At 38.1% G+C, this 27636-nt stretch overlaps 1 protein-coding gene across 2 annotated transcripts in view; it reads left to right on the top strand.

Moving 5' to 3' along the window:
• The first annotated feature begins 359 nt into the window (after positions 1-359).
• The window catches only part of BTBD8 (BTB domain containing 8), a 98935-nt gene continuing 71658 nt past the window's right edge, over positions 360-27636 (top strand). Inside the window, exons 1-4 of one of the 2 annotated variants that reach the window (XM_004455573.5) lie at positions 360-707; positions 4868-5065; positions 7894-8129; positions 14092-14209. In XM_004455573.5, the coding sequence (XP_004455630.2) occupies positions 556-707; positions 4868-5065; positions 7894-8129; positions 14092-14209 (704 nt within the window). In that variant the 5' untranslated portion in view covers positions 360-555. Of the gene's footprint in view, positions 708-4867; positions 6162-7893; positions 8130-14091; positions 14210-27636 lie in introns of those variants that run through there. The other variant, XM_058303171.2, reaches the window with a different exon arrangement.

Here is a 27636-nt window from a genome sequence, read left to right as displayed (position 1 = left end):
CAGGTAATTGAGGGAGTGTGACTGGCCTCTGGAGAAGTCTTGTGAAGTTCCAGGCTGTCTTTCCTGGGAGGCAGTTGGGGGGGGGGGGCGCGAAAGTCGCTGATAATCCAGGGAACACACAGGGTAGAATGTTTGCACGGGCTAATTTGAACTCGAGCCTCAAAACACATCTATTAAAATGAATGGCTGGCACCAACAAGGGCGCCAAGAAGAGGGGCGGGGATAAGCAGTAGGAGGGATTGGTCTGTCCTGCGGGACCCGGCTTTGAGGGCAACCGGGCCGAAGGGTCCCCAAGCAGAGATAAACAGAGCTAGTGCGCGTGCGCACACACTACCCGGGTCACGTGCCGGCGCGTCTGGGCCACTGAGAGTCCTCGGGGATGCCCTCCTCGGCTGTAAGGGACTGACTACCAGCGTAAAATCTCGCGAACCTTCTCCCTTAGGGATCGGGTTCGCGTCGGAGCCGAGCTTTGGGTGGGAAACGCCTCCTTCCTCTCGTGCGGGGGAAGTGGAGCCGAGTCCTGGGCCTGCGGGGCGCCGCTCTCCCTCGTGGGACATGGCCCGCTGTCGGGAGGGCGTCGCGGCTCCCGGGGTACTTCTCGGGTCCTCTAGAGTTTGCAGTAAGGGGTTGCAAGGGAAGACGGGGCCCTGTGAGCGCCGCCGGCTGAAGGCGAGGGTTTCGGAGCAGCTCAGCCAGGACCTGCTCAGGTAGGACAGGGCGGGAACTCTAGAGGCTGGGGTTCCTAAAACCGCCCCTCTCCTGTCGCCGAAGCTGTGGCTTCCTCCTGCTCTGTCTCCCCTTTCCTTCCCACCTCGCGCTCCTCTGCTCAGGCAGTTGCCGGTCGCTGGCCACTGTCCTAACTACTCCGAAAGCGAGTTTGCTTGTCTAAACAACCAATTCCGAGCGCCTCGGAGACTACCAGGGATGGAACAGGAAAACAAAAAATTGAAATCGTGGTTATTGCAGCACCAGTTTATGCTAAAATACGTTAACACGGGCAGGTTTATTTGCTTGAAATACATCGCTATGGTCGAGGTGATTCCAGGTTTCGTGGGTAGTGAAACATACAATTTTGTATAAGATTATAACATTTTAAGAAAAACAACAAAATTAGATATGAAAGAATATTTATTTAGAAAGAAGAAAAGTAGAACAAATTACTGGAATCTTAGAGATCTCTTTTTTACGAGCTCTCTTTAAGCAGTTTATCAGATAACGTTTGCATAGAAATACTTCCTGATTGCAATCTGGTTTCCTCTTGGTACCTAGAACACTCTAATGCTCCCAGCAATCCCCAGCTCCTTCCAGGACCCAAACAAGCAAAAGGTTTTGAAGCTTAACTTTGTCAGCCTTGTGGATACCCCACTCTTGCTATGATGAGTCCAGCTAAAATCGTTTCAGCTTACAAAGAAAAGGAAGCTTAGAAATCTCTCCTGGTTAATTTCCATTTCCACCAGAACATTGATTTTGGACCTTCAGTGTGCATCAGAAGCACCTGGAGGACTAGTTCAAACACAGATTTACTGGATCCCACCTCATAGTTTCTGGTTGATAGGTCTAGGATGGGCCTGAGATTTTGGCATTTCTAACAAGGTCCCACATTGTGCTGAAACTGCTAGCCTGGGCCACACTTGGAAAACCACTGAGCTAGAGTAAATATAATTACTAGTATTAACCAACAGTTGTGTAGCATTCTACATTTTAAAAACCGTTTTCTGTAGAAATGTGCCTGCACTTAAGACACTCTAGCAACTATAAACTGGACTTTAAAGTTCAATAATTTCCCTTTAATTTAGGCCTATTTACCTTGTCTTTATCAGTAGGAGATTAATGTAAAGGATAGAAAAATTAAGACTGAAATTGCCCTGTTTCTTGGGTGAAGGATGGGCCATACCCCTCCACAGTGGCTTTATTTCTAAGGCTGCTTTGCTTTTCTGTACCGGAATGTGGAGTAACTAGCCTAAGGAAAGTAAAGAAATGAGTGAGGTAAATGAACGTTGTATTGTTTGAATTTGAGGGCAGAAATTTCTTATGTCATTTAATTTATATCTATTAGACAGTATGAAGGTTTTCAGTTTCATTAAATACCTGGAGATTCTCAAAGTGAAATATAAATACGAACAACTTTTACATGCTACTTAATACAAAGTTAGTGATATCTTGTAAAGTGACGTAATGCATGTAAATTATTGTGAACTTTAACCTGTCATACAAACTTAAGGAAAGTAACACACATCTAATTTTTATAAAGAAAATCAAGTTAAAACTATAGCAACTGGACATTTTATCTTTGACTTAGTTCAAGATAAAATGTGTTTCAAACCATTCAGTGATTCCTCTTTAGTGTAGGGTAGAGTTCAAATTCCTTGCCTCCATTTATCTTCTTCCTGCAGTTTTACTTGCCATTTTCACCCTGTCACTACTTATGCTGAGCACATTCCTTTAATAATGTACATGGAACCATAAACTCTCTTCTACCATTCCTTGCTTTCTCCTAACCAACTCTTATTTGATCTTTAAAACCCCATTTAGTTTTCATGTCCTCTGTGAGGTCTTTTCTTATGTCTGTTCCTGTAAAAATATGTACTTATTTGTGCTATTAAATATATCACGCTCTTTTTAAGCCTGGCTTTCCCACTATACTGTAAACTGCTTGAGGGCAGGTATTATGTTTTAATCATCTTTATGTCCCCAGTGTTTAGCACATATTACATGCTCAATAAGTGTTTTATGATAATTAAGTTTTATCAACAGTCTAATACTTAAGATAGGTAATACAGTGGTTGGCAGAGCGATGAGATGGAAAGGAGCTGGGCCCTGACATTATTGAGCTGGTGCTCCAACCTATCCTTTCTCTGTGCCAATAAACCCCACTTAATGTTTAAGCTAGTCTGAGTCAGATTTTCTGTTACTTGTAACCTAAATTCTCACTGATAAAAGTGGTTTAATAAAATAAAGAGCACTATTTTCATGTTAATAATTTTTTTCATTAAGCAAATACTCATGGGCATCTTTTATCAACAAGGAGGATTCCCCAGTGATAGTTGTAGGGCTACCAGTTACGATGCTTCCTTATTTACTTGGGAGGGGTGAGGATGGGATAAAAGTAGGTGAAGGGAGGAACAAGTTAGGTGTTTGCACAATTTCAGTTTTTATTGAAGTTTGAGAGATCAGTATGTTTTTGCGTAACTTTAGAAGTCACTTATGAAAATAATCAATTGATGAAAATATTGACCAAACTAAGATGCATCTGTTTGCTTATTGTTGTCAAACTTTAGAAAGCTTTTGTGCTCCGAAACATTTATTTTGTTTATGCTAAACTATCATTCAACAAGAAGATATTAAACTCTTGCTATATATAGAAGATGCATAGTTTTGCCTTTGGGGAATTCATTGTCTAGTGGAGGAAAAGACACATGAAAAAAAAATAATGATGCAACGACAAATGCTGTAATCGATGTATATGCAAAGTGTTATGGATCAGAGGAAGGAGCCATTAATTCTGTTTTGTGGATGTGTGAGTGTCCATGGAAGCTTTCCAGGCTTTCACTGTAATGGATACCTTTAGCCATTACTTGCACTTCCTATAGTTTACTGGTGTGATTGCCAATTATGTCCTGCAGTGCAGAAGTCCTCAGAGAGAGAATACATACTTTGCTGATGATAGTGTTATATTGCTATGAAGTATTACTTAGTATTTAGAAAGTAAAAATATATAATTACCACAAAAAGAAAAAAGATTGTAATATGACAGGTTCAGTTATGATGGTGATTTTGGTCCTTCCATCTCTTACCATGTACATTATATCAGGGGGCTTTACTATGACAATTTACCGTGTCTGTAAATTAGCAAAGCGATTTGAATGGGTTTCCCCATGAGTCCATTATTTTAGAGCATGGTTAGTTCTATTTATGTGGGGGAAAGTGGAATAGGGGTTAAATGTCACATTCTTGACAATCAAGCTTGTGTTTCAGACTTGGTATTTAGTATTTGTTAGAACAAAGTGTACCAGTTTCTAAGCTGTCTATTGTTATATCCAGTTTGTTGGTATTATTGACTTTATTTCTTTTTGCTTCAATTTTAGTAGGATTTTAAATAACTGATTTTTTTCAATAGTCAACCACCATATAACTCAGTGTTCTGTTTTTCATAATAAATCTAAAGAAGGTACGTTTTAAAGAAAAATCATTCTAAGTAGCAGAAAATAAATTTTATTGTCAGAATTTAATAAGAGATTTTTTTAAAAAGTAGTCTTACTATTTTAATAAACATACCTTCGTTTTCTTAGATTCTAAGCCAATATTAAACAATGTTTGGAGTGCACTATGAGCAAAATCTTTTTTTTTTTTTTAAAGATTTATTTATTTATTTATTTATTTATTTAATTCCCCCCCCTCCCCTGGTTGTCTGTTCTTGGTGTCTATTTGCTGTGTCTTGTTTCTTTGTCCGCTTCTGCTGTCGTCAGCGGCACGGGAAGTGTGGGCGGCGCCATTCCTGGGCAGGCTGCTCTTTCTTTTCACGCTGGGCGGCTTTCCTCACGGGCGCACTCCTTGCGCGTGGGCCTCCCCCACGCGGGGGACACCCCTGCGTGGCACGGCACTCCTTGCGCGCATCAGCGCTGCGCATGGCCAGCTCTACACGGGTCAAGGAGGCCCGGGGCTTGAACCGCGGACCTCCCATGTGGTAGACGGACGCCCTAACCACTGGGCCAAAGTCCGTTTCCCCAAAATCATTTTTGTATTAATTTATTTTGTTTTATGTTACTTGTGTATTTTTTAGTCATAATTTTTTAACCTATTTCTTAAAAATCTCTGTATATTTCTTAATTATACTAATTGAACTATGATTTCTTGTTATTCCTTATAGGCTTCTAAAGGAAGAAATCCATACAGATGTTACTTTTTCTGTAGGTTGCACTTTGTTCAAAGCACACAAAGCAGTGCTTTTAGCAAGGGTTCCTGACTTCTATTTTCATACTATTGGCCAAACGTCAGATAATTTAACAAGTCTTGAGCCTGTAGTTGTGGAGAACTTTGAAACTTCAGAATTTAGAATATTTTTACAGTAAGTGTTTTATCTTTTTTCTTCTTACATTTAAGTGTAATAGGCAGTTTATGTTTTAAACTTGAATGTATTTATGCTTTTATTCCATGTATTTTCACATTTTTTAACAATCTGAAGGAAAATTGATTCATTTAAATTGCAAATACCTTAGTAATTAGCATTAGTATTAGAGTATTAGAGGCTTACTATTGGTAGAACCTAAATACTAACTTAATATTGATCCTGAGAGAGAGGAAGTTAATGGTGTGCTCTCTAGCAACTTGAATGAGTTACTCTGTGCCAGGTATAAGAGTTTAGCCAATTGTAAAATTAGAGAGAAACCGTTTTGCGCTCATTTCTAAAACCAATTGCATGTTCAGGGGGTTCCCAAAACCAGTCTCCAGCCTCAGTAGTCTGCTAGAAGGACTCTCAGAATTTAATGAAGGCTGTGATAAGCACACTTACAGTTTATTACAGGGAAGGATACAGATTAAAATCAGCCAAGAGAAGAGATGTGTGGGGCAGAGACTAGGAGTAGTTCCACATGTGAAGCTTTGGTTTTCCCCTCTTGGTGGAGTCAGGACAGCTTTATTCTCCTGACTTCAATACGTGATAATTTGCCCAAAGTGTTGCCAGCCAGGCATGCACCCGAGCCTCAGTGTTTAAAATTTTTATTGGAGCTTCATTACGTCTGTCTAAATGCCAATACCACGCAGTTTTGATTACTTTAGCTTTGTAGTATGCTTTGGAATTGGGAATTGTGTGTGGTGGTTTGGAGCTATGTACCCCAGAAAAACATGTTCTTCCTTTAATAGGAAGTTGTAAATAGGACATTTTGATGAGGCTGCTTCAGTTAAGGTTATGACCCACTTCAGTCAAAATGGGTCTTAATCCTATTCCTGGAGTCTTTTATAAGAGAATATAAATTCAGACAATGAGAAAGCCAGGGAAGCAAGAAGCTGAAAGATGAAACCTGCAAGAGAAAGGAGAGAACAGCAGACAATATCATGTGCCTTGCCATGTGGCAGAAGTACCAAGGATCACCAGCAAGCGGTCTCTGGGAAGAAAGCATCACCCTGATGATGGCTTGATTTGGACATTCTTCTGTACTCAAATTGTAAGCTAATAAATTCCCATTGTGTAAGCCAGTCCATTTCATCGTATCTGCTTTAAGCAGTATAGGAAACTAAATCAGTGTGAATCCTCCAGTTTTATTCTTTTCAAGATAGTTTTGGTTATTCCAGAGGCCTGGTATTTCCACATGTATTTTAGGATCGGCTTGTCAATTTCTGTAAAAAGGCAGCTGAGATTTTGATAGGGATTGAATTGAATCTGTAGACCAATTGGAGAGTGTTGCCATCTTAACAATAAGTCTTCCATTTCATGAATATGTAGTGCCTTTCCATTTATTTAGGCCTTCTTTGATTTCTTTCAACAGTGATTTGTGGTTTACAGTGTACAAGTCTTATGCTTCTTTTGTTAAATAAAATAAATATTTTATTCTTCTTGATGCTATTTTAAATGGAATTTTCTTAATTTCATTTTTGGATTGTTTATTTTAAGTGTATAGAAATCAATTGATGTATATTGACCAGTTATCCTGCAGCCTTGCTGAACTTGATTATATCTAATAGGTTTTGTTGTGGATTTCTAAAGATTCCCTATTTATGAGATTATGTCCTCTGTAATTCTTCCTTTCAAATTTGGGTGCCTTTTATTTCTTTTCTTGCCTGATTGCCCTAGCTAGAACCTCCAGTATAATGTTGAATAGAAATGGTGAGAGTAGGCATCCTTGCCTTGTTCCTGATCTTAGGAGGAGAAAGCTTTCAGTCTTTTACCAATAAGTATAATGTTAGCTCTGGTTTTTCATAAGTGACTTTTATTAGGTTGAGAATATTCCTCCCTGTTCCTAGAAGAGCTTGGATTTTATCAAATGCTTTTTTATGTGTTTTGAGATGATCATGTGATTTTTATCCTTTATTCTATTGATACGGTATATAACATTGATTTTCATATGTGGAACCACACTTGGATTTCTGAAGTAAATCCCACTTTGCCATTGTGTAAAATCCTTTTATATGTAGTTGAATTCATTTTGCTATTATTTTGTTTAGGATTTTTACATCTATATTCATAACAAATATTGGTCTATAGTCTTCTTTTCTTGTAATATCTTTGTCTGCTTTTGGTATCAGGATAATTCTGACCTCATAGAATGAGCTGGGAAGTGTTTTCTCCCCTTTAATTTTTTGGAAGAATTTGTGAAGGATTGGTGTTAATTCTTCTTCAAATGTTTGGTAGAAGTCACCAGTAAAGCCTCTGGTCATGGCTTTTCTTTTTAGGGAGATTCTAATTATTAATTCAATCACCTTATTTGTTATAAGTCTACTCAGATATTTTATTTCTTCTTAGGCAGTTTTGGTAGTTTGTATCTTTCTAGAAATCTGACCATCATGAAGGTTATCTAATTCATTTTAATATATTCTTATTAATATGTTACTTTTCCTATTAATATATTACTTTTTAATGTTAAAAATTTTTATATTTGGTAATGGTTGGTGTTGGTAGCACAATATTGTAAATGTAATTAGCACCATTGAACTGTATACTTGAAAGTGGTTAAAATGGGAAATTTTATGTTTATATATATTACAACAATAAACATTTAAAACAAAAAGCAATAAAAAAATTAAAAACTTTTATATGCTATTTTCCAAACTTTCTCTAGTTAGTTCAGATTAAAAAGGTTTCAATATTATGTAATTATTATATGAAAGCAGCACATTGGGAAATTAGCTTTTAAGAATCAGCAACATTTTAATTAAGTATTTTTACATTTTGTCTTTTAGGACTGTATATTCATCAAACAGAAACATAAAAAACCATGAAGAAGAAATTTTTGGAAAAAAGATACCAGAGAGTGGGTTACCACCAAAGAAACATGACTTCAATTTGGGAAAGCATATTGGCAATGATGGAAGATCATCTGTAGAGTTCTTAGATAAAAAATCATCTGATTGTTCTTTTCTGAAGCATGAAATTCTAGAGGATATCAGCGATAGAAAAGACAGTTTAATTACCGCTGGTGAGGAATTCTTGTGTGGATTTTATAAAATTTTATAGCCATGAAAGTAATTATGTACCAATCAAATTGGAGAAAACTAAACTTCAAAAATCAGTTCTACTAATTATTTTTTATATGCATGGGGAGACAAAAATACTAGTACGATTATCTCCCAGTCTTTCCAAGTAAATGGATATGGTGTTTTATGAATAAATAATGAATAGTTCACAATTTTCCTTTTAAACTTTTAGCTTCCACATCTCATTGTCCGTATTCTAATCTACACCAATAAAGAAACTTTAGCAGACCCATAGTCAATTCTCTTATAACACTGTTTTAGTTTGCTAATAACTGCTGAAAGCAATGTACCAGAAATGGGTTGGCTTTTACAGTGGATATTTATTAGTTTGCAAGTTTACAGTTCTGAGGCCATGAAAGTGTCTAAATCAAGGCATCATCAGGTGATACTTTCTCCCCAAAGACGGGCAAATGGAACCATCTGCTGGTCTTTCCCTTCTCTTCCAGGTTTCATTGTTTCAGCTTCTGGCTTTCCTTCTGCCAAGTTCTGTTGATTTCAGTTCCTTGCTCTTGTGGCATTCTCTGTTCCTGTGGCTTTTTCTTTGTGTGTCTGCAGCTCCCCACACTCTTCATCTCATTTATAAAGAACTCCACTAAGAGGATTAAGATCCACCCTGAGTCATGCCCTACAGAAGTAATCTAATCAAAAGGAAGGTCCCATCTTCAAAAGGTTTACACTCATGGGAATGGATCAGTTCTAAGGACATGATCTTTTCTGGGGTCCATAAAAGCCTCAAAGTGCCACAAACATTATATATGCAGTCCTAAAAAGCACTATGTAACACAAAATTACCATTACTCAAAAGCTTTGTAGTCACATAAAGAAAAGAGCCCAATAAAAACGGCAGCATAGTTTTACATATGTTAGGTGGTTAAGAAATGCATAAATACTACCATAAATATGGCAGTTGACTTTGAAAAAGACATGAAGTTTACTTATGGAAGTGGGTATTGGAAGAGTTATAGCTTGTGAGTTATTGTGAATTGGTAGAAAAAGAGCATTAGGTATAGAGACAGATATAGGTATTAGATATTCCGACAGGAAACATGAAGTCTGTGGATCAGAGAATAGACCATTTACTCACAAAACATCTTATCGCCAGTTGCCCAGCCCCATTCCTCACAAGGTGATGTGGTGAGGGCCTGATGTTACCCAGCAGGTGCAATGAGATTGCACCAGAGGAGAGAAACACCAAAATTAGGAGATTCTTAAGTTTTCATAGGCTGCTAATATATCTGTCCATCCTCCCTTCCAGAAAAGGAAAGAGACCTTTACTTTGGGAGGTAAAGAAATCTTCTCTGGGGTGGAGAAAAGAAGGTCTCTAGCTTTACCACCCTAGAATGTAAGGAAATGACTTCTAGGGAGGTAAATTCCCAAGTTTTTCTGGAGCAATACTTTATCACTAGCTTCAAAGGTATGTTTTCTCTTCAGTCACCTTCAAGTTTGCCACTGCTCTCTTCAGAAATCCCAGACCAGGCAGAAGCACAAAAGTATTCATAGAAAATTTCTCCCAACAATTAGTTATCTGAAATTAGATAGAGTTTTGTAACATCAGATTTGGATGAGTATACCTCATAACACATGCAGTGAACTGAAGTGTGTTTTGGTGTGTGCATGTGTGTGTTTTGTGTTCTTCCATGGTTCAGTTCTGCCTTGACCTAGCATTTCCTATGGATGAAATTCCACATAAGCAAATGCAAAATTTGTGTTATGCTCAAATTGTTTCTAATGTATCAGTTTTGTTCCATCAAATTTGTGTTTTCAAAACAAATGTTATAACAGAATTGACTATACTTACAATCCCCCCTGTTAACCTAAAGATCTCTTTATTGGTATTTAGTACAATAGCAATAACAACCAACGTGATTTAAGCTTAGCTTAATTCCTTTTTTATTACATTCGTCGTATCTTACTGTGAATAAATGAATGAATGAATGGACAATTCTAGGCTTTGAGGTAGATCCATTTATATATATATCTTCCCATTTAAACTCAAATAACCCTGAGAGGTAAGTAGTTTTACAGTCTGATTTTATAGGTGAAGACCCTAAAACTCATAGTGCATAAGGGGCTTTCCTCAGGCCACACAGAGCAATTGGCAGAGTTGGTATTTGCTAGACCTCTGCCATGGCCCCACAGTAACCCTTAAAAGTGGCCAAACTGTGTGAAAAGAACTCATATCCCTCATTCCCCTTCCTATTAGTTTTTTCCATCACTCCATGAAAAACCCCCAAGTTCACAATAACCTCCCAGTTGCCAGTTTAACAGATATTTTTTTGTCCATATCCTATTAACATCTTTGCATTGTTTCGTGCTTTCAGTGTTACCCTCCTTGAAACTTCTTGTCTTCTGTGATACCATGCTCTCCTGATTTTCCTTCATGGTCATTTTGTAGTCTTCTTCACTGGCTTGTCTTTCTGCTCCTTAAATAATTAGTATTTTCTAATTTTTTTTAGAGCTTCATACCAACCACTGACATAATTGTTTAAGTGTACCTTAAATATCTGAAATTTAACCTGTTATAAACTGACCTAATCACCCACGTCTCCAACCTGCTCTTAAATGCTATATCTATGTGAATGATATCACCGTCTTTCTATTCAATTACTCTTTATCCTTCATTCAATTGATGACCATGTCTGTTGATATATCTCCTAAACATTCTTAAGTACTTCTCAGTATACTCCTGCCATTTTTTAAATTTCAGGACATTGCCGTTTTACTTGAGAATTTGTAACACAGCTGATCTCTAGGCCTCTAGTGGTGCCACCCTCCATCTATATTGTATAGACAGTGTTTGTTAATCGCAAGTTTCGTCCTGACACTCCCTTGCTTAAAAAATTTCAGTGGTCTCCCATAGCCTTAATTTAAATTTCAAATTCCTTCCCATGGTATTAGAGAATTTTCTCCTCTCTAGAATTGTCTAGCTTTATCTCTACTGCCTTCTCTTTCCATGACCTTCTCATATTCCTGAATTCAAGTCCTACTGAAATTACTTGACATTTCCACACAAAGAACTGTATTTTGTCATCTCGCTGCCTTTGCACTTGCTGTTTGTTCCTGGAATGCCAGTCTAATTATTCATTACATTTTAAAATTGAGTATCTACTTTGTGCTAGAGAGAACAAAATACAGTGCTCTTGTCCTGAAGTCTAGTAGGAGATAAAGACAGATGGGCCCTGTGCAAGGTGTTATGAGGACATAAATAGGTGATATATAACCAAGATGTAGGCTTAAAAGGGAGTGATGTCTGAGCTGAATCCCAAAAGAAATCCAGGAGTTAACTAGGCAAAAAGAGTTTAGGGGGTAGTATTCTAGGCAGAGGAAACAACAAGGTTTTAAGTCAGAGAGCCGGGGTATATCTTACTTGGAAAACTGGAAATGGTTTGTTGTGGGATTGGAGTATAGTAGGGGATAGAAATGGTCATGATAAGAGAAGAGATAAACCTGAGATGTAAACAGATCATGAAGGGCCTTACATTTCATTGTAGGAAGAGTTACCTTATCTTTTATTGTTCAAACAGGGACACTTTTGAGAGAGTGAGTCAACTTTTACATACACGTATTGTTTTTGTATGTTCATATATAAATGATATAAAGATAATAGGGTGGGTTGGGGGAAAAATACTTTGATTAGTAGTAATATTTTGCCAATGCTCTTTGATCATTAGTTAAAAAGTTTTAACAGCATTGCAAGGTATGGGTGGTAGGGTGAGTTATGAGAGTCCTGTATGATATTATATGTTCGTTTTGTAAGTTCATAACTATTACTATACACTTATTGTTTATGTATGTTTATGTATGAGTGATCTATTACAATAAATTTTTTAAAAAAATCACTCTGGAGGAAGTGTATGTGGCTCAAGCAGTTGAGTGACTGCTTTCCACTTGGGAGGTCCCGGGTTTGGGTCATAAAAAACAAAACCAAAGAACAAGCAAACAAATGAAAAAACCAACTCAGGAGAGCCAATGTAGGTCAGTGGTTGAGCACCAGCTTCCCCCATGAGTTCCCTGTGTTCATTCCCCAGCTCTGGTACCTCAAAAAAAAAAAAAAAAAAAAAAAATCACACCGGGCAACAAGCATTAGCTAGGACTGTCCCAGGCAAATTAAACATGTGATCATTTTATTCATAAGCCATTTTACGGAGTTTGCATGGATGCTATTTTTCTAGCTAAAGGAGTGTTAGTGGGGTAAGTTTAAGGTAGAGTGGGATGATGATTTTAGGTTGAGGCATTTTAGATTTTGGATTTCTGTGTTATATTCAAGTTCATTAGGCTATTCGAATACATAAACAAGAGAGCCTGTACACATTAAATACTCATCTGCTGGATTAACTTGGTTTTCTTTTGAAAAGTTTTTAAATTTTCCTTTTGTATCTCATTACCTTATATGCTTAGGTATTCTATAGGAATAGCTAGAGGTAATAAGATCTCTCTTTACCCCCTACCTAATTCTAGTTGGAGTTTTATATTTTTCCTTAAAAATCTTTTATTCTGTAATATTCGGTACGTTAATTTATTCAGCATATATTTATAGAGGATCTAAGTGTTAGGCACTGCTCTAGGTGTGAGAACTGCCCCAATGACTATAATGTTTCCTTTTAGAACTTCTGTTCTAGTTAGAGGCAGTGGGTTGAGGAAGAGGTAGCCAATAAATAGTACAGAGATAGGGGAATTGAGAGTGCCAGTGATGAGAGTTGCAGTTTTAGATAGGGTGGTAAAGGTCTGCCTCATTGGAAAGGTGCATTAAAGCAAAGATTTGAAAAAAATGAGAGCCACGTGGATATATGGGAAAAGAGTGTTAGAAGCAGAAGAAATGGCCGTGCACAGATTCTAAGATGGGAATATACCTGCCATGTTGGAGGAACAGGAAAGAGTTCAGTGTGGTAATTGGGAGCTAGACATTGTGGGGCTAGGTAGGACAATGTTAAGGACTTCAGCTCTTACACTATAAGAAATGGAGAGCCGTAGGATAGTTTTGAAGTAAGGAAGACCATGAAAAGAATTACATTTTTATAATGTGCCTCTGGACGCTTTGTTGAATATAGACTGTGGGAGTCAAAGGTGAGAGACCAATTAGGAAGTTATTGCAGAAACCCAGGGAGAGATGATGGTGGCTTGGACCAGGGTGATACCAGTGAAGATAGTGACAGTAGTTGGAATTGGGATTTCTTTTGAAGGTAGAGGTAATACTGGCATTCTGATTTATACTCTAGGCTTGAAAATTGGTTAAAGGTAATCTTCCCTAGGTATTGATCCTCACCAGCTCTCTTGACCAAAATAAAGTTTTTGGGCCTGCAAAGCTATGTTACACTGTGTAGGTTTTTTGTTTGTTTGTTTGTTTTTATGTATACATGTCCTATATTGAACTTGCCACTGCCTAAATCATGAATTTTTTGAAGTAGAGATTTTTTGCTATGTATAGGACTAAACTTATAAGTGCTCTATAAATGCCCATTAATTTCAATTTACTTTCTATCAGTTTGCAAATCATTCTAGCCATTTATCCATGAAATAGGGAACAGGAAGGAATTAAGTAGTGAAAAAGAATATAAAAATTGACAGATTTTCTAAGTTAGATATAAATGAAGTGATTTCATTTTTGGGGTAAGAATTTGTGTTAACATTATCCATACTTAAATGTGTTTCTGTATTTAAACAGGTCTGTATTTAAATGTTAGTACATAAATATATTTCAAAGCAGAGGGTATAGATGATTTTTCAGGTTTGTTTTATTTTGAATTTACCAGTTAAAACCTCATGTACTCCTTTTCTCTCTCATAGCAATTAATAAAGATGTGGAAAAACCTTGTTAATATAATATTAGAATCCCAAATTTTTGATATTGGTAATAATAAAGAAAGTATTTGTTAGTCTTGTTTTTTTTTCTTTCTTCTTTTAAAGATACTTATGACTTGGAGCCTGCATCTGAATTAGGAAAAGATTTATTGAAACTTTATGTGAAACGTCATTGCCCAGATATTGATATTTATGTTGATGGAAAGCATTTTAAAGCTCACAGGTAAAGAGAACTGTGTTTCATTTGATATGGCTGTGACAGTGGTGAGTAGAAGGTGGCTGTCTTTTTTCTAGCATGACAGTCTTTCACCTCTGATTCATGCATGCTGCAAGGTTCCGTCAATGCCTCAGCTGGTCTCTGAGAGGAGGAAGAGGTTGGCCATCAGACAGGATTTTCTGTCTGCAGGATCACACACGCACACTCATGCCCAAAGACGTGTGTGTGTGTACATGTCAGCCAGAGCAGGTCCTTTCTCATCTCTGCTTTACATTTGAAGAAAATAGTCAATAGTCTGAAATAGGTTTGTAAAACCACTGTCACAGAAAATTTAGCTAAATGTAGCTTTTACTTTTATAGGCATTATAGTATTTAGAAGTTTCTCTTTCTCTCCCTAGAGATGGAAACCTCTTCTCTCTTTTTGTGGCATTTTGAAATTATTTTGTGAATCCCGGGAAACAAAGGATTATGTTTTGAACTAATCTGTTCCTATGGATGTAATACCCTTTGATTGCATTAATTCAATTCAAGGGGATTTGCTTGATAAAATCACTTCAGGGCTTTTGATTGAACAATGTCAGTGAGGTATGAGCCAGCTTGAGTCTGTGCCCTCTTGCTGGGTCTACTACAAAGGGAGGCACAGAGAGACAGATACACAGGAAAAGGGAGCCCCATGTTTAATGCTTCCATGTCAGAGAGGTTTAACTCACAACTGAGCTGCAAAGAGCAGCCCTAAGAGACAAGCCCTACGCCAGACGAGAGAGGACTAGAGGATCGCTTAAGCATGAAACCCTCAAGAGGCTATGTACAGAGAGCAGCTTAAGAGAGCTGAGCCCTGCTCTATGCCGGATAGCATACACCTGAATTTGGGAAGAAAGTGGAGCAGTGGAGACTGATAGAGGAGGCTCTGAAAGAAATAAGCCCTATGCCTGGTTGTCCTGAGCTCAAACCTTGGCAGGGATCAGCAGCCAACTTATTTCAACATGTCACAACTAACTTTGGTGAGAAAGCATCTCTTCTGGTTCTGGTGCCTTGAATTGGACACTTCATAGCCTTGGAATTGTAAGCCTTTATCCCAAATAAAGCCCCTTTATAAAAGCCAACCCTACAGGAACCTCATATTTTTTAATGTAACATTTTTTATGTCATGTGTATATCTTCAAAAATATATAATTTACAAAAATGTGGTTGGGGGAGTAGGGAGTGGGTTATATGGGGAAAAAGAAAGAAAAAGAAAAAAAGCTAAAAAATAACAAAAAAACTCAATGGCTCAGATAAATAAAAGCCAACCCATTTCTGGTACTTTGCATTGGCAGCCCTTTGGCAAACTGAAGCACTTTTCAAAGAAAGTGTAAGGAAACCTGGTTTCAGAAAATTTAGGATTAAATCAGTCTGCTGTTAATCCTGCTCTAACCTCAGGTTCCAGTTCTTCTGAGTGTCTGCCTCATTTCTTTGCCTGTATCTCTACCTGGCATTCCAGTTTTAGTATGTAATTGAGTCACTGTCTTTCTCTCATACTCAGGTTCCTTCCTTTAAAACATCCCTAATACCCCAGTTTTTTCCAAGATTGTCTCTCCAGTTGCTCTATCCAGTCTTTACCTTGAGCCCCGCCCAATGCCTAGAGCCCTTTATATGCTACAAGACCAGTCTGATGCCAATCACTTGCTTATGATGGCAAAACTAAACCAAAGAAGTCTAACACTCTTAATAAGAGTGGTGATGTGTGTGAACTGTGGAGCTAGTTTGCCAGGATTTGAATTCCAGCACCACCATCATTAGCTGTGTGAATTTGGGCAAGTTATTTAATCATTCTGTGCTTCAGCACCTTCATTTAAGATGAAAATTATAAAAGTACCCATCTCATAGGGTTATTGGGTGTTTAAATTGCTTATTACATTTGGAGCACTTTGAATAAGTATATAGCACAAATAAGTACTATGTAAGTGTTTACTATCATCAGCATCAGCATCATCCAGGTGGTGGGCCCTTTATGTAAACTTTTGTATAGAGATAGCAATAGCCTCTATGTCCCTTTACTTATATGGAGCAAACAGAGAAACATGGTTTGAGTTACTTGACTTTTCCCTAACCTAAAATGGGATAGGCTAGAAATAGACCTCCGGGGGACACCATATTTACTATGCTCTTCTCCCTTTACACACGTAATGCAGCTATACATATGGGAATGGCTAAGGGGGTAGGTAGGAGGGGCTGAGTCCTTGACTACAATTCTCTCCAGAAAACTGAAGTGTATTGACTATGTTATAAGTCTGGTGGGGTACTTTCCCCTCAAAAGAATGCCAGGCAAAGCCTTGTAATTGCCTTTGGTTGGTCCTGAAAGATCACACGTAGGATTTTGGGCTGGAGTTATACTTTTCAAAAAATATGTGTTAGATATCTGTAGAAGAGGCACAATGATCAACCTTGTCTCATAGCAGAGGTCAGCAATCTATGGCCCAAATCTAATTAATGACCTGTATCTGTATTGTCCTTGAGCTAAGAATGGTTTTTATATTTTTTAAGGGTTGTTTAAAAAAGTCAAAACCAAGAAGAATATGTAGCTAAAATATTTACTCTGGCCTTTGACAGAAAAAGTTTGCTGATTCTGGTCTTATAGGATTGTGAGGAAGCTTAAAAAAGGAAATAATTATAACAAAATTCTGCATTACTGTGCAATAACATAAGTTGCTAACATCTTAAGGTTAATATCTTTATCATTTATAAATGGTCAACCCTGTTCACTTGAAAGTTTTAAAATAATGATAAATTAGATGCAGGAATAATAGAAGGAAAAGAGGTGAAATTCCTTAGCAACATGGGCCTTTGGGGGAGGTTTTAATGGGGACTGAAGTAAAAGGCACCAGGTCCCTGAAAGGAGAGGTAGGAAACAAACTATCTCAGGAGTATACTAACTGAACTCTACCTAACTACTTGCTCTCCAGAATCCCTCTCTAGAACATACTGACATGTTAAGGCTGAATTCTCAGCCAGGAGAGCATTTTCTAATATACTTATGTATTTCTGTTCCCATAAATTGAGTTTGTGCTTTCCTAGAGTCACTTGGGTCTGTTTCCTGTATTAGTCAGCCAAAGGGGTGCTGCAACAAAATACAAGAAATCCGTTGGCTTTTATAAAACTGTAGTTATTTGGAGTAGAAGCTTACAGTTACCAGGCCATAAAGCTTAAGTTACTTCCCTCACCAAAATCTGTTGAGTTAGAGCAAAATGGCTGTCGACATCTGCAAGAGTCCAGCCTTCCTCTTCCTCTTGAGGCTCCATGGTTCCAAGTTCTTCCAATATCAGCTGCAGGCTGGGATAAGTCTTGTCTCTCTCCCGGGACTCCTTTCTCTCCAGGCTCAGCTGCTCTTTTCTCTCCACAAGGTCAGCTATAGACTATCAGGTACATGGCTCATCTTTCTTCCCAGGGCCTGTACCATGTCTGTTGGAGCCTTCTCTCTGTCTTCACGTATCTACTTCTGTTTATATTTACTTCCCAGGCCTCCAGCATCCAAAACTCTCTTGTGTCCTCCTTCTCTGTGTCTTTACTTTCCCAGGTTCCACATCAAAACTCCAACCTCCCTTCTCTGCCATGTGGTTTCTCTGTGAGTCCCCACTTGACAAGGAAGCAGGGACTCAATGTTTTACTGATGTGGCCCAATCAAAGCCTTAGTCATTATTTAATCAAGTGAAAGTGAAACCAATATAATCTAATATGCCCAGAGGAACAGACTAGTTTATAAACATAATCCAATATCTATTTTTTTGAATTCATAAACAGCATCAAACTGCTACATTCCCAAACCTGTTTATGCCATTTGAATCTATTATTTTAATGATATAATTTAATGACATATCATATAAACCAATGATATATTACATATGAAAAGAAAGCGTATTCCTATGAAAACTAAGGCAAATGCTTTGGAAAGATTTAATAAAGGAGAGCAGCACTTTTAAAATTGCTATTTCATTCAGTATAAATGAAACACAATAAAAGTTTGAGGGGAAAATGATAAAAATCTAGAATGATTCTCTGCCCAGATTGCCTCACAAAAGTTTTTGTTTTTTCTCTACTGCAAAAAATATTGAACTAAAAATCATAGACAACATGTATGGGTTTAGTTTATGCAAGAAAGATAAGGCTCCAATCAGCAAACTTATATTTTTAAAAAAGACTTGGTCTTATACTGAAAGATTTATAAATGAATGTACCTTTATATTGTAAGCTAAAATAAAATGGGTATGACATATACAAATCATTTTTTAATTCTCTCCTGATTGTTTTGATTAACCAAATTGTTGGTTTCTGTGTGTTGGATAATAGGGTATCTACTGCACTTTATAGATTATCTTAGGAAAGTCTAGTCCTATAGAAGCTGTAGTCAATGGAAGTCACGAAATTTTCAAAAGAAAGCTTATATTCTTTTCTAAAAGTTTTTGTTTTCCTTAATAGTTGGAAAAAAGTGAAATTAGTAGTAATGACAGCTCCAAAAAGTTTGGATTCACTGTTCTAGGTTTTAACTACCATTCAATTATGTGGAACTAAAGGCAAAAAAAATTCTCAGAGCAAGAGTACTTAAAAAAATTAATCCCAGTAAAAATTCCTTCTTCAGATGTTCTCTGAGTAATCCAGGCCATTATTTCGCCTGGAGTAATGAATTTAGTTCAGCTAACATCAGGAAGTATTGAATAGCAGTGTACTAAAGCAATAACAAGGGGAAATTAGGGCATCTCAACAGTCAGAACTGCAGCATTGTCAGTTGAGATTAAACTTAGTCAAAAGGAGAAAAGTTTTGGCACTTAGGAAAATAAAAAATTTGGCAAAGGTTTTTAATGAACCATTTCATCCATAGCATTTTTTAAAAACCTGAGGCATGTATCCTAATTAAATAGGAAAGGTTTCTAAATTTCTATTTTAAGGTCAGGGTAATTGTTTAGGAGTCTGATGCTTTTACTCTTATTTAGATGGAAAGAGCTAGCATGCTGCATTACTTAGGCTCTTCTGAGATTCAGACATTAAGTTGGGATTAGACTTGAAAGAAATAAATTAAATGCATGTGAGAGAAAATGGGGAGGAAGCCAGAGAAAGCTGGAGGGCTGTTAGACAGCAGTGATGATCTGACCTGAGAGAAAGAGAGAGGAAAGGAAGGAAGGTTGGATAGATGCATCTTAGACTACAGTACACTTATAAGGAAAGTTCCACAAGGCTGTTGGAAATTTCCCCAGTGAAAGCTGCCCATCACAGAGCCCCTATTTCCCAGGAGTAGGCCTTTCTTAGTATCACTGCTGTGATACTAAGACAAAATCCGGTGATTTTGTCTAGGTTCTTGACTATGCTGCAGAAATGAATTTCAAGAGCATGTTGGGTGAGTTAGGCCAGTAATTTATTCAGGTAGGGAGGAATAAGAAATGGGAGAAAATAACAGAGAGGAAGGGGCTGAAAAGTGATAAAGAGAGCTGATTTACAGGCTACAGTTTCCATTAGTGATTATAAATCCCCAGGTTTACTTGTGTAATAATCCAAAACAGGGAGAAGGCAACCAGCATTGGGGTCCAAAGGCAACAGAGCATGAGAAGGCTCATTCAGGCCTGTGTGCCTCTTTGAACTGTTAATTATTCCACCCCTTTGCTAATGGCAGGGGAGGAGTTCCAGCTGTTTGCTGTTTTGATTGATTACCCTACCCATCAATTCCCCAGGAGGGCCCAGTGATAAAGTTCTTGGAGAATATCTGGGCCTACTCCTAGCTTCCAGAGGAAGTCTCTGTTCTGGATGGTGGGATCTTGGGTGGAGAGGGGGGTCTTCCAGCAGCCATCTTGGGCTTATTGATGTCCACATGGACTCTGCCAGGTTCCAGATCCATCTGTTGATACCCTATCTTACTAGCCAGCTTCACTGCTATACTCAGTCATTAACAGGGAACTGCCTGTGGTAAGGTGGTCTTGGGACCAATGTGGTGATAGATTTCAGAATGCTGTAGCTGGAGCCATATATCATAGTGAAAGATCTGAGAAGTGCATTCTCATGATTGCCACATAGGTAAATCGTGACATGCTATATGTTCATCTAGCTTTATCATTAGGCATAGTCAGAAAAAGTAAGTAGAAGGATAGAATTCTAATTGTATTTTAAATAATTGCTTAATTAGCTCTGATATGACAGGTACTATGTCTTATGCTGAGACTGAGATTTTTAAAAAAAAACAACACATCTAGAGGATTAGACAGATGGTATCTATTAAAATTCAGTATAATTACTGTACTAAAAAAGACTGCAATGGAAAAATACCTGGCAGAATATTCAATAAACTGTTAATAGTGGTTATTCTATAAAGTGGAATTGAAGGAAACAAGGGAAGCAAGGGGAGGACTTAATATTTTCACTTTATACAGTTCTCTATTAGAGTTTATTACAAACATGTATTATTTTTATAATAAAAAAGTTTGAGAAGTTTAGCCATTCATGCTTGAGGAAAGAATTTTAGACTGCTTAGTTTTCTGATCAGTTCCTATGGGCTCAATCATATTCTAAGGTCACTATATTTAGTCTCTTTTATAGGAAAATGAAAAGAGCAAGCTTATTGAAGTGAATTAAATATTTCACTTGATCCTCAAGCTCTGTTACTTTTTTTTTCTTTTTTTGTTTCCTCTCAGGCTTTTGACTTCACTTCCTGCTGCCTCTTAGCTCTGGCCACCCTGTCTTCTTTCTTGTTCTGTGATCAGAACCTTTGCATGTTCTGTTTCATTTGTTTGGAAAATTTCTCCCAGGAACCCTTAATTCCTTGCTCCTTCATTTTTTAGGTTTTTATCAAAATGTTACCTCAGTTAGGCCCTCCCTGGGTATCTTATCTAAAACTGCAAACTGTGCTCTCACCCCTAATACTGTCTGTCCTTTTCCCTGCTTTATTTTTCTCCATTGCACTTATCACAACCTAATATACTATGTATTTTTCCTATATATTCACTTTTTTTCTCTCACCTTCTCCCCCAGCCCCCCACCCCCAGTTGTTTGCTCTCTGTGTCCATTCGCTGTGTGTTCTCCTGTGACCACTTCTATCCTGATTTATCAGCGGCACCAGGAATCTGTGTTTCTTTTTGTTGCGTCATCTTGCTGTGTCAGCTCTCCATGTGTGTGGCACCATTCTTGGGCAGGTGCACTTTCTTTCGCGCTGGGCGGCTCTCCTTATGGGACGCACTCCTTGCATGTGGGGCTCCCCTATGCGTGGCACAGCGCTCCTTGCGCGCATGAGCACTGCACATGGGCCAGCTCCACACGGGTCAAGGAGGCCCGGGGTTTGAACCGCGAACCTCCCATGTAGTAGATGGAACCTATCCACTGGGTCAAGTCCGCTTCCCTATATTCACTTTAATGACTTTTTTATTTGCCATTGTAAACCACAACTTTTCAAAATTAAAAAAATATTTAAGTTGGTACAAACAGTCCTTCTTCACATCCCCCCGCCCCCTGGGTAACCTTTAATCTGTATTCTAGCTCTGTGAATTTGCTATTTCTAGTCATTTCTAAAAGTGATTTATAGATTTTGTCCTTTTGAATCTTATTTCACTGAGCATAATTTTTTCAAGTTTCTTTCATACTGCAGCATTTCTCATAACTTCTTTCTTTCTTATGACTGAATAATATTCCATTGTATGTGTACCACATTTTCTTTATTCTTTCATTGACTGATGAAAAATTGGGTTGTTTCAGCTTTTGGATATTGTTAATAATGCTATAAACATAGGTGTACAAGTATCTTTTGTGACCCTGTTTTCACTCTTTGGATATATCCCTAAAAGTGGGATTACCCAGTCATATGGTAATTCTATATTTAACTTTTTAAAGAACCACCATATTGCTTTCCACAATGCCTGTACCATTTTACATTCTCAACAATGATGCACTAGAATTCTAATTTCTCTGCATCCTTGCCAACATTTGTTATTTTCTGTTTTTTAAATAATGGCCATTTTAATGAGTGTGAAGTAGTGTCTCAGTGTAGTTTTGATTTCCATTTCTATAATATCTAATGATGTTGAACATCTTTTCATATATTTATTACCATTCGTATATCTTCTTTGGAGAAATGCCTGTTCAAGCCCTTTGGCCATTTTTTATTGGGTTGTTTGTCTTTCTGGTGTTGCATTGTAAAATGTTTTTATATATTCTTGATACGAAATGCCTCTCAGATATATGGTTTCCAGATATTTTCCTCCATTCTGTAACTTGTCTTTTCACTATCTTGATAATGCTCTTGTAGTAGTCTGCCAAAGGGCTGCTGATGCAAAGTAAATCTATTGGCCTTTATAAAGAGTATTTATTTGGGGTAAAAGCTTACAGTTACAATGTCATAAAAAATCCAACTCAAGGTTGCTTTCTCACCAAAGTCAGTTGCCACATGTTGAAGCAAGATGGTCCTGATCTCTGGTTGATCTCTGCCTTCCCCTCTGGGCTTCCTCTTCCTCTTGAGGCTCCATGGGCTCAGCCTCTTCAGGCTTCATGCATAAGTGAAGTCCTTTCTCTGCTGGTGTAGGGTTTGCTTCTTTCTGGGCCTCCTATGTTAGTCTTGGCTCCCTTTCCAAGTCCAGCTGTAAGCTATCAGGCAAAATGGTTCTTCTCTCCCTGGGGCTGTGGCTATTGGCGCGTTCTCCTTTCTGTCACATGGCAGGATCAAAAAATGACAGAGCTCTCTCTTCCTGTGTGTCCTCTTGAATGAGTGTCCATTTATATCAGACCCCATAAGGGGGCAGGTACTCATCCTGAATCACTCCTTACTAACGTAGTCCGATCAGAAAAGTTTAATCTTAGCAGGTAATCTAATCAAAACCCCTCAGCTGAATTTAATGAAATCAAAGGGTATCCACACCCAGAGGAGTAGATTAGTTTTCAAATATAATCTTTCTCTTTTGGAGATTCACAAAATAGTTTCAAACTGCCATACCTTTTAATGCACAAAAGTTTTAAATTTTGATGTAATCAAGTTTATCTTTTTCTTTTGTCACTAGTGCTTTTGGTGTCATATCTAAGAATGCAGTGCCAGATCTTAGGTCATAAAGATTTGCACCTATGTTATCTTCTAAGAGTTTTCTAGTTTTAGCTCTTAAATTAGGTCTTTGTTCTATTTTGAATTGATTTTTGTATCTGGTGTCAGATAGGAGTCCAACTTCATTCTTATGCATGTGGATGTCTAGTTTTCCCAGTACCATTAGTTGAAGAGACTATTCTTTCCCCGCTGCATTTACTTAAAATCTTTGTCAAAAATCAATTGACCATAGAGAAAAACCCAGATCTCTTCAAAAAGCCTCACCATTGGCTCCTTGAGAAATGACTGGTGATGTAACCAATAATCAGAATAGCAAACAGACTTTAAAAACCCCTGACCTGGGTCTCCATGCACCCAACTCACCCTGCAGTACACCTGCAGTCTGTGTCTTGGCGTGGGCTATGTACTTTTCTCATATTCTTTTTTAAAAGATTTATTTATATCTCACCCCTCCTCCGCCCAACCCCAGTTGTCTGTTCTCTGTGTCTGTTTGCTGCATCTTCTTTGTCCGCTGCGGCATGGGAATCTGTGTTTCTTTTTGCTGCATCATTGTGTTGTGTCAGCTCTCCGTGTGTGCGGCGCCATTCCTGGGCAGGCTGCACTTTCTTTTGGTTTTTTTTTGTTTTTTTTTTTTAAAGATTTATTTTTATTTTATTTAATTCCCCTCCCCTCCCCCGGTTGTCTGTTTTTCTGTGTCTTTTTGCTGCGTCTTGTTTCTCTGTCCGCTTCTGTTGTCGTCAGCGGCAGGGGAAGTGTGGGCGGCGCCATTCCTCGGCAGGCTGCTCCCTCCTTTGCGCTGGGCGGCTCTCCTTATGGGTGCACTCCTTGCGCGTGGGGCTCCCCTACGCGAGGGACACACCTGTGTAGCACAGCACTCCTTGCGCGCATCAGCACTGCACATGGGCCAGCTCCACACGGGTCAAGGAGGCCCAGGGTTTGAACCGCGGACCTCCCATGTGGTAGACGGACGCCCTAACCACTGGGCCAAGTCCACCACCCTCTTTTTTTACTTAATAAATTCTTTACTTTTTTGCCTACCCTTTAAAAAACAAAACAAATCAAAAGTTTAAAAAACAACAATTTACCATAAATGAGTATCTTTGTGCCAATGTTTTAATTACAGTTGCATGTAATATAGTTTGAAATTGGGAAATATTTTTCTTTTTGAAGATGGTTTTGGTTATTCAGGGTCCCTCCAGTTCCATATGAATTTGAAGATTGGTTTTTCCATTTCTGCAAAAAGATCTTCTGGAATTTTAATAGGGATTGCATTGAATTTGTATATTGCTTTGGGTGATATTGACATCTTAACAATATTAACTCTTTGAATCCATGAACATGGATGCTTGCCATTTATTTAGGTCTTCTTTAATTTCAGTAGTATTTTGAAGTTTTCAGTATAAAGTTATTTTGTAACCTTGGTTAAATTTATTTCTTGGTATTATATTATTTTTTATCCTGTTGTAAATGGAATCTTAATTTCTTCTTAGCATTGTTCATTGCTGGCTTATAGGAATACAAATTGTGTTTGTGTGTGTGTGAGATGATCTTGTACTTTACCACTTTACTGAACTCATTTATTAGCTCTACTGTTTTTCTTTTGGACTTATATTCCTACTTTTCTGAGGGTTTTTATCAAGAAACGGTGCTGGATTTTGTCAAATGCCTTTTCTGCATGTATTGAGATAATTATGTAGTTTTTTCCCTTCCCTCTACTTACGTTGATTGATTTTCATGTTGAATCACTCTTGTATTCTTGGAATAAATTCCACTTGGCCATGATGTATAATCTTTTTAGTATGCTGTTGGATTTGATTTGCTAGTGTTTTGTTAAGGATTTTTGCATCTATATTCATAAGGGAAATTGGTTTGTAATTTTTTCTTGTAATATCTTTACCAGGCTTGGTATCGGAGTAATGCTACCCTCCTAGAATGAATTAGAAAGTATTTCCTTAGGTCCAGGGTTCAAACCCAGGATCTCCTGGCCCATGTGGTGAGCTGGCCCATGCACAGTGCTGCCGCACGCAAGGAATGCCATGCCATGCAGGGGTGTTTCCTGTGTAGGGGAGCCCCACATGCAAGGAGTGTGCCCCACAAGGAGAGCTGCCCTGCACGAAAAACACAGTCCTCCCAGGACTGGCACTGCACACAGGGAGAGCTGACACAGCAAGATGATGCAACAAAAAAGAGACACAGATTCCTGGAGCTGCTGAGAATGCAAGCGGACGCAGAAGAACACACAGCGAATGGACACAAGAGAGCAGACAACGGGGGTGGAGGTGGGGAGAAATAAATAAAATAAATCTTTAAAAAAAAAAATTATCTCCATTTAAATTCTTTGGAAGAGTTTTGAGAAGAGATCAGTATTCTTTAAATGTTTGATAGAATTCAGCAGGGAATCCTTCTCTCCTGGACTTTTCTTTGGTGGAAGGTTTTTTATTATTGATTCAATCTCTGTACTTGTTATAGGTTGGTTGATTTTTTTCTATTATTTTCTTGAATCGCTCTTGGTAATAGGTATATTTCTAAGAATATTTTCTAGATTATCTAGTTTTTTGAAATACAGTTATTCTTAATATTCCCTTATAATATTTTTTTGAGGAAAGCTTTTTAAAAAAATTCTTATTGAGAGGTTGTGAGTTTATAAAACAATCTTGCATAACATAGAGGATCCCCAAATATCAGCCCACCACCAACACCTTGTATTGTTGTGAAACATTTGTTACAAATGATGAAAGAACATTATCAAAATATTACTGCTAACTATAATCCATAGCTTGTATTTGGTGTATTTGATGTACTTTTCCCATAAATAACCCTATTATTTACACCTAGTATTAGTATTGTATATTTGTTATAGTTCATGAGAGAATGTTCTAATATTTGTACTGTTAACCACAGTCCATCATCCACCACAGGGTTCACCGTGTTGTATAGTTTCATGCCTTATACAATCCATCCAAAGTGTATGCTCAGTAGCTCTCAGTTTCATCGCAATGTTGTGCTGTCATCACCTCAGTCAATTTTAGAACTTTTCATTAATCTAAAAGGAAAAATCTGATACCTGTTGTCCTAGTTTTTAAAGGCTGCCAGTGCAAAATACCAGAAATGGGTTGGCTTTTATAATGGGAATTTATTAGGTTAAAAGCTTACAGTTCTTAGACTGTGAAAATGTACCAACCAAGGCATTATCAGAGATTATGTCTCACCAAAGGTTGGCTGCTAGTGATCTTGGACTCCAGCCACGTGGCAGAGCACAATAGCAACTGGTCTTTTCCAAGGTCTCTGCTTTTCCATCCAGGCTCACTTTCTTCCTAAGCTCAGCTGTGTGTAATCAGGCACATGGCAGGGTATAATGGTGGCTCTTTCGAGCTCTGGAGCTTAGCTCTGGGCAATCAGGCATTTGGCTCATCTTTTCTGGTCCCCTCCAAGTCTCTCTCTCTCTAAGGGCCTCTTTCTGTGCCTCTCTTCTCCACCATTTCTAGCCTTTCTGGGTTTCTCTGTCTCTGCTCCTTTTCTGTGTGTGTATCTACTTGCAGTCTTCTTTTTATAAAGGACTCCAGCAAGAGGGCCAAGACCCACTCTGGGTCAAACCTCACTGAAGCAATCTAGGCAAAGGTTTGCGACTAAGTTTAATCCATTTGAAAAGGTCCCACACCCACAGGAATGGACCAATTTAAGAATATAATTTTCTGGGGTCCACAAAAGACTCAAACTAACAACCGCCACATATCCCCCCCCCCTTGTTGACCCTTGATATAGTAACTTCTTTGCCACTGATGTGAAAATATTGCAATATTACTGTATTAGTCAGGGTTCTCTAGGGAAACAAAACCTACAGGAAATACCTGTAAATAGTATGAGAATTTATAAAATTCTCTCATGCGACTCTAGGGATACAGAAGTTCACATTCTGCAGGGCAGGCTGCACACCAGGAGCTCGAATGGAGATCCTTGATGAGTTCCCAGGTAACGCTGGCTGTTTGAAGTAGAAATGGGAATTCTCTTTCTGAATGCTAAAATTACTTCTGCTTTTAAGTTCTTCAGCTGTTTAGATGATTCATCACTCATTGCTGATGGCAGTTTCCCTAGGTGATTGTAGATGCAACCAGCCATCTATGCAAATCAACACTCTGATGATTAAAATCCATGGAATGCCCTTGTATTACAGTTAGCCCAGTGCTTACTTGACTGGACAGCTGGGCGCTATTATCTGGCCAAGTTGACATGTTAGCCTAACCATCAGTTACCATACATACAATCTAACATTTCCCTTTTTAATCATATTCAAATACATATTTCAGTGAATTGTGTTCACCATATTGTGCTATCATCACCACCATCCATTCCCTAATCATTTCTTTCATTCCTAATAGGAACCCTGTACATTTGAAGC

Source organism: Dasypus novemcinctus, chromosome 9, assembly GCF_030445035.2.
Source record: "Dasypus novemcinctus isolate mDasNov1 chromosome 9, mDasNov1.1.hap2, whole genome shotgun sequence".
NCBI lineage: Eukaryota > Metazoa > Chordata > Mammalia > Cingulata > Dasypodidae > Dasypus > Dasypus novemcinctus.
This window is presented reverse-complemented; position numbering and strand designations above follow the sequence as displayed.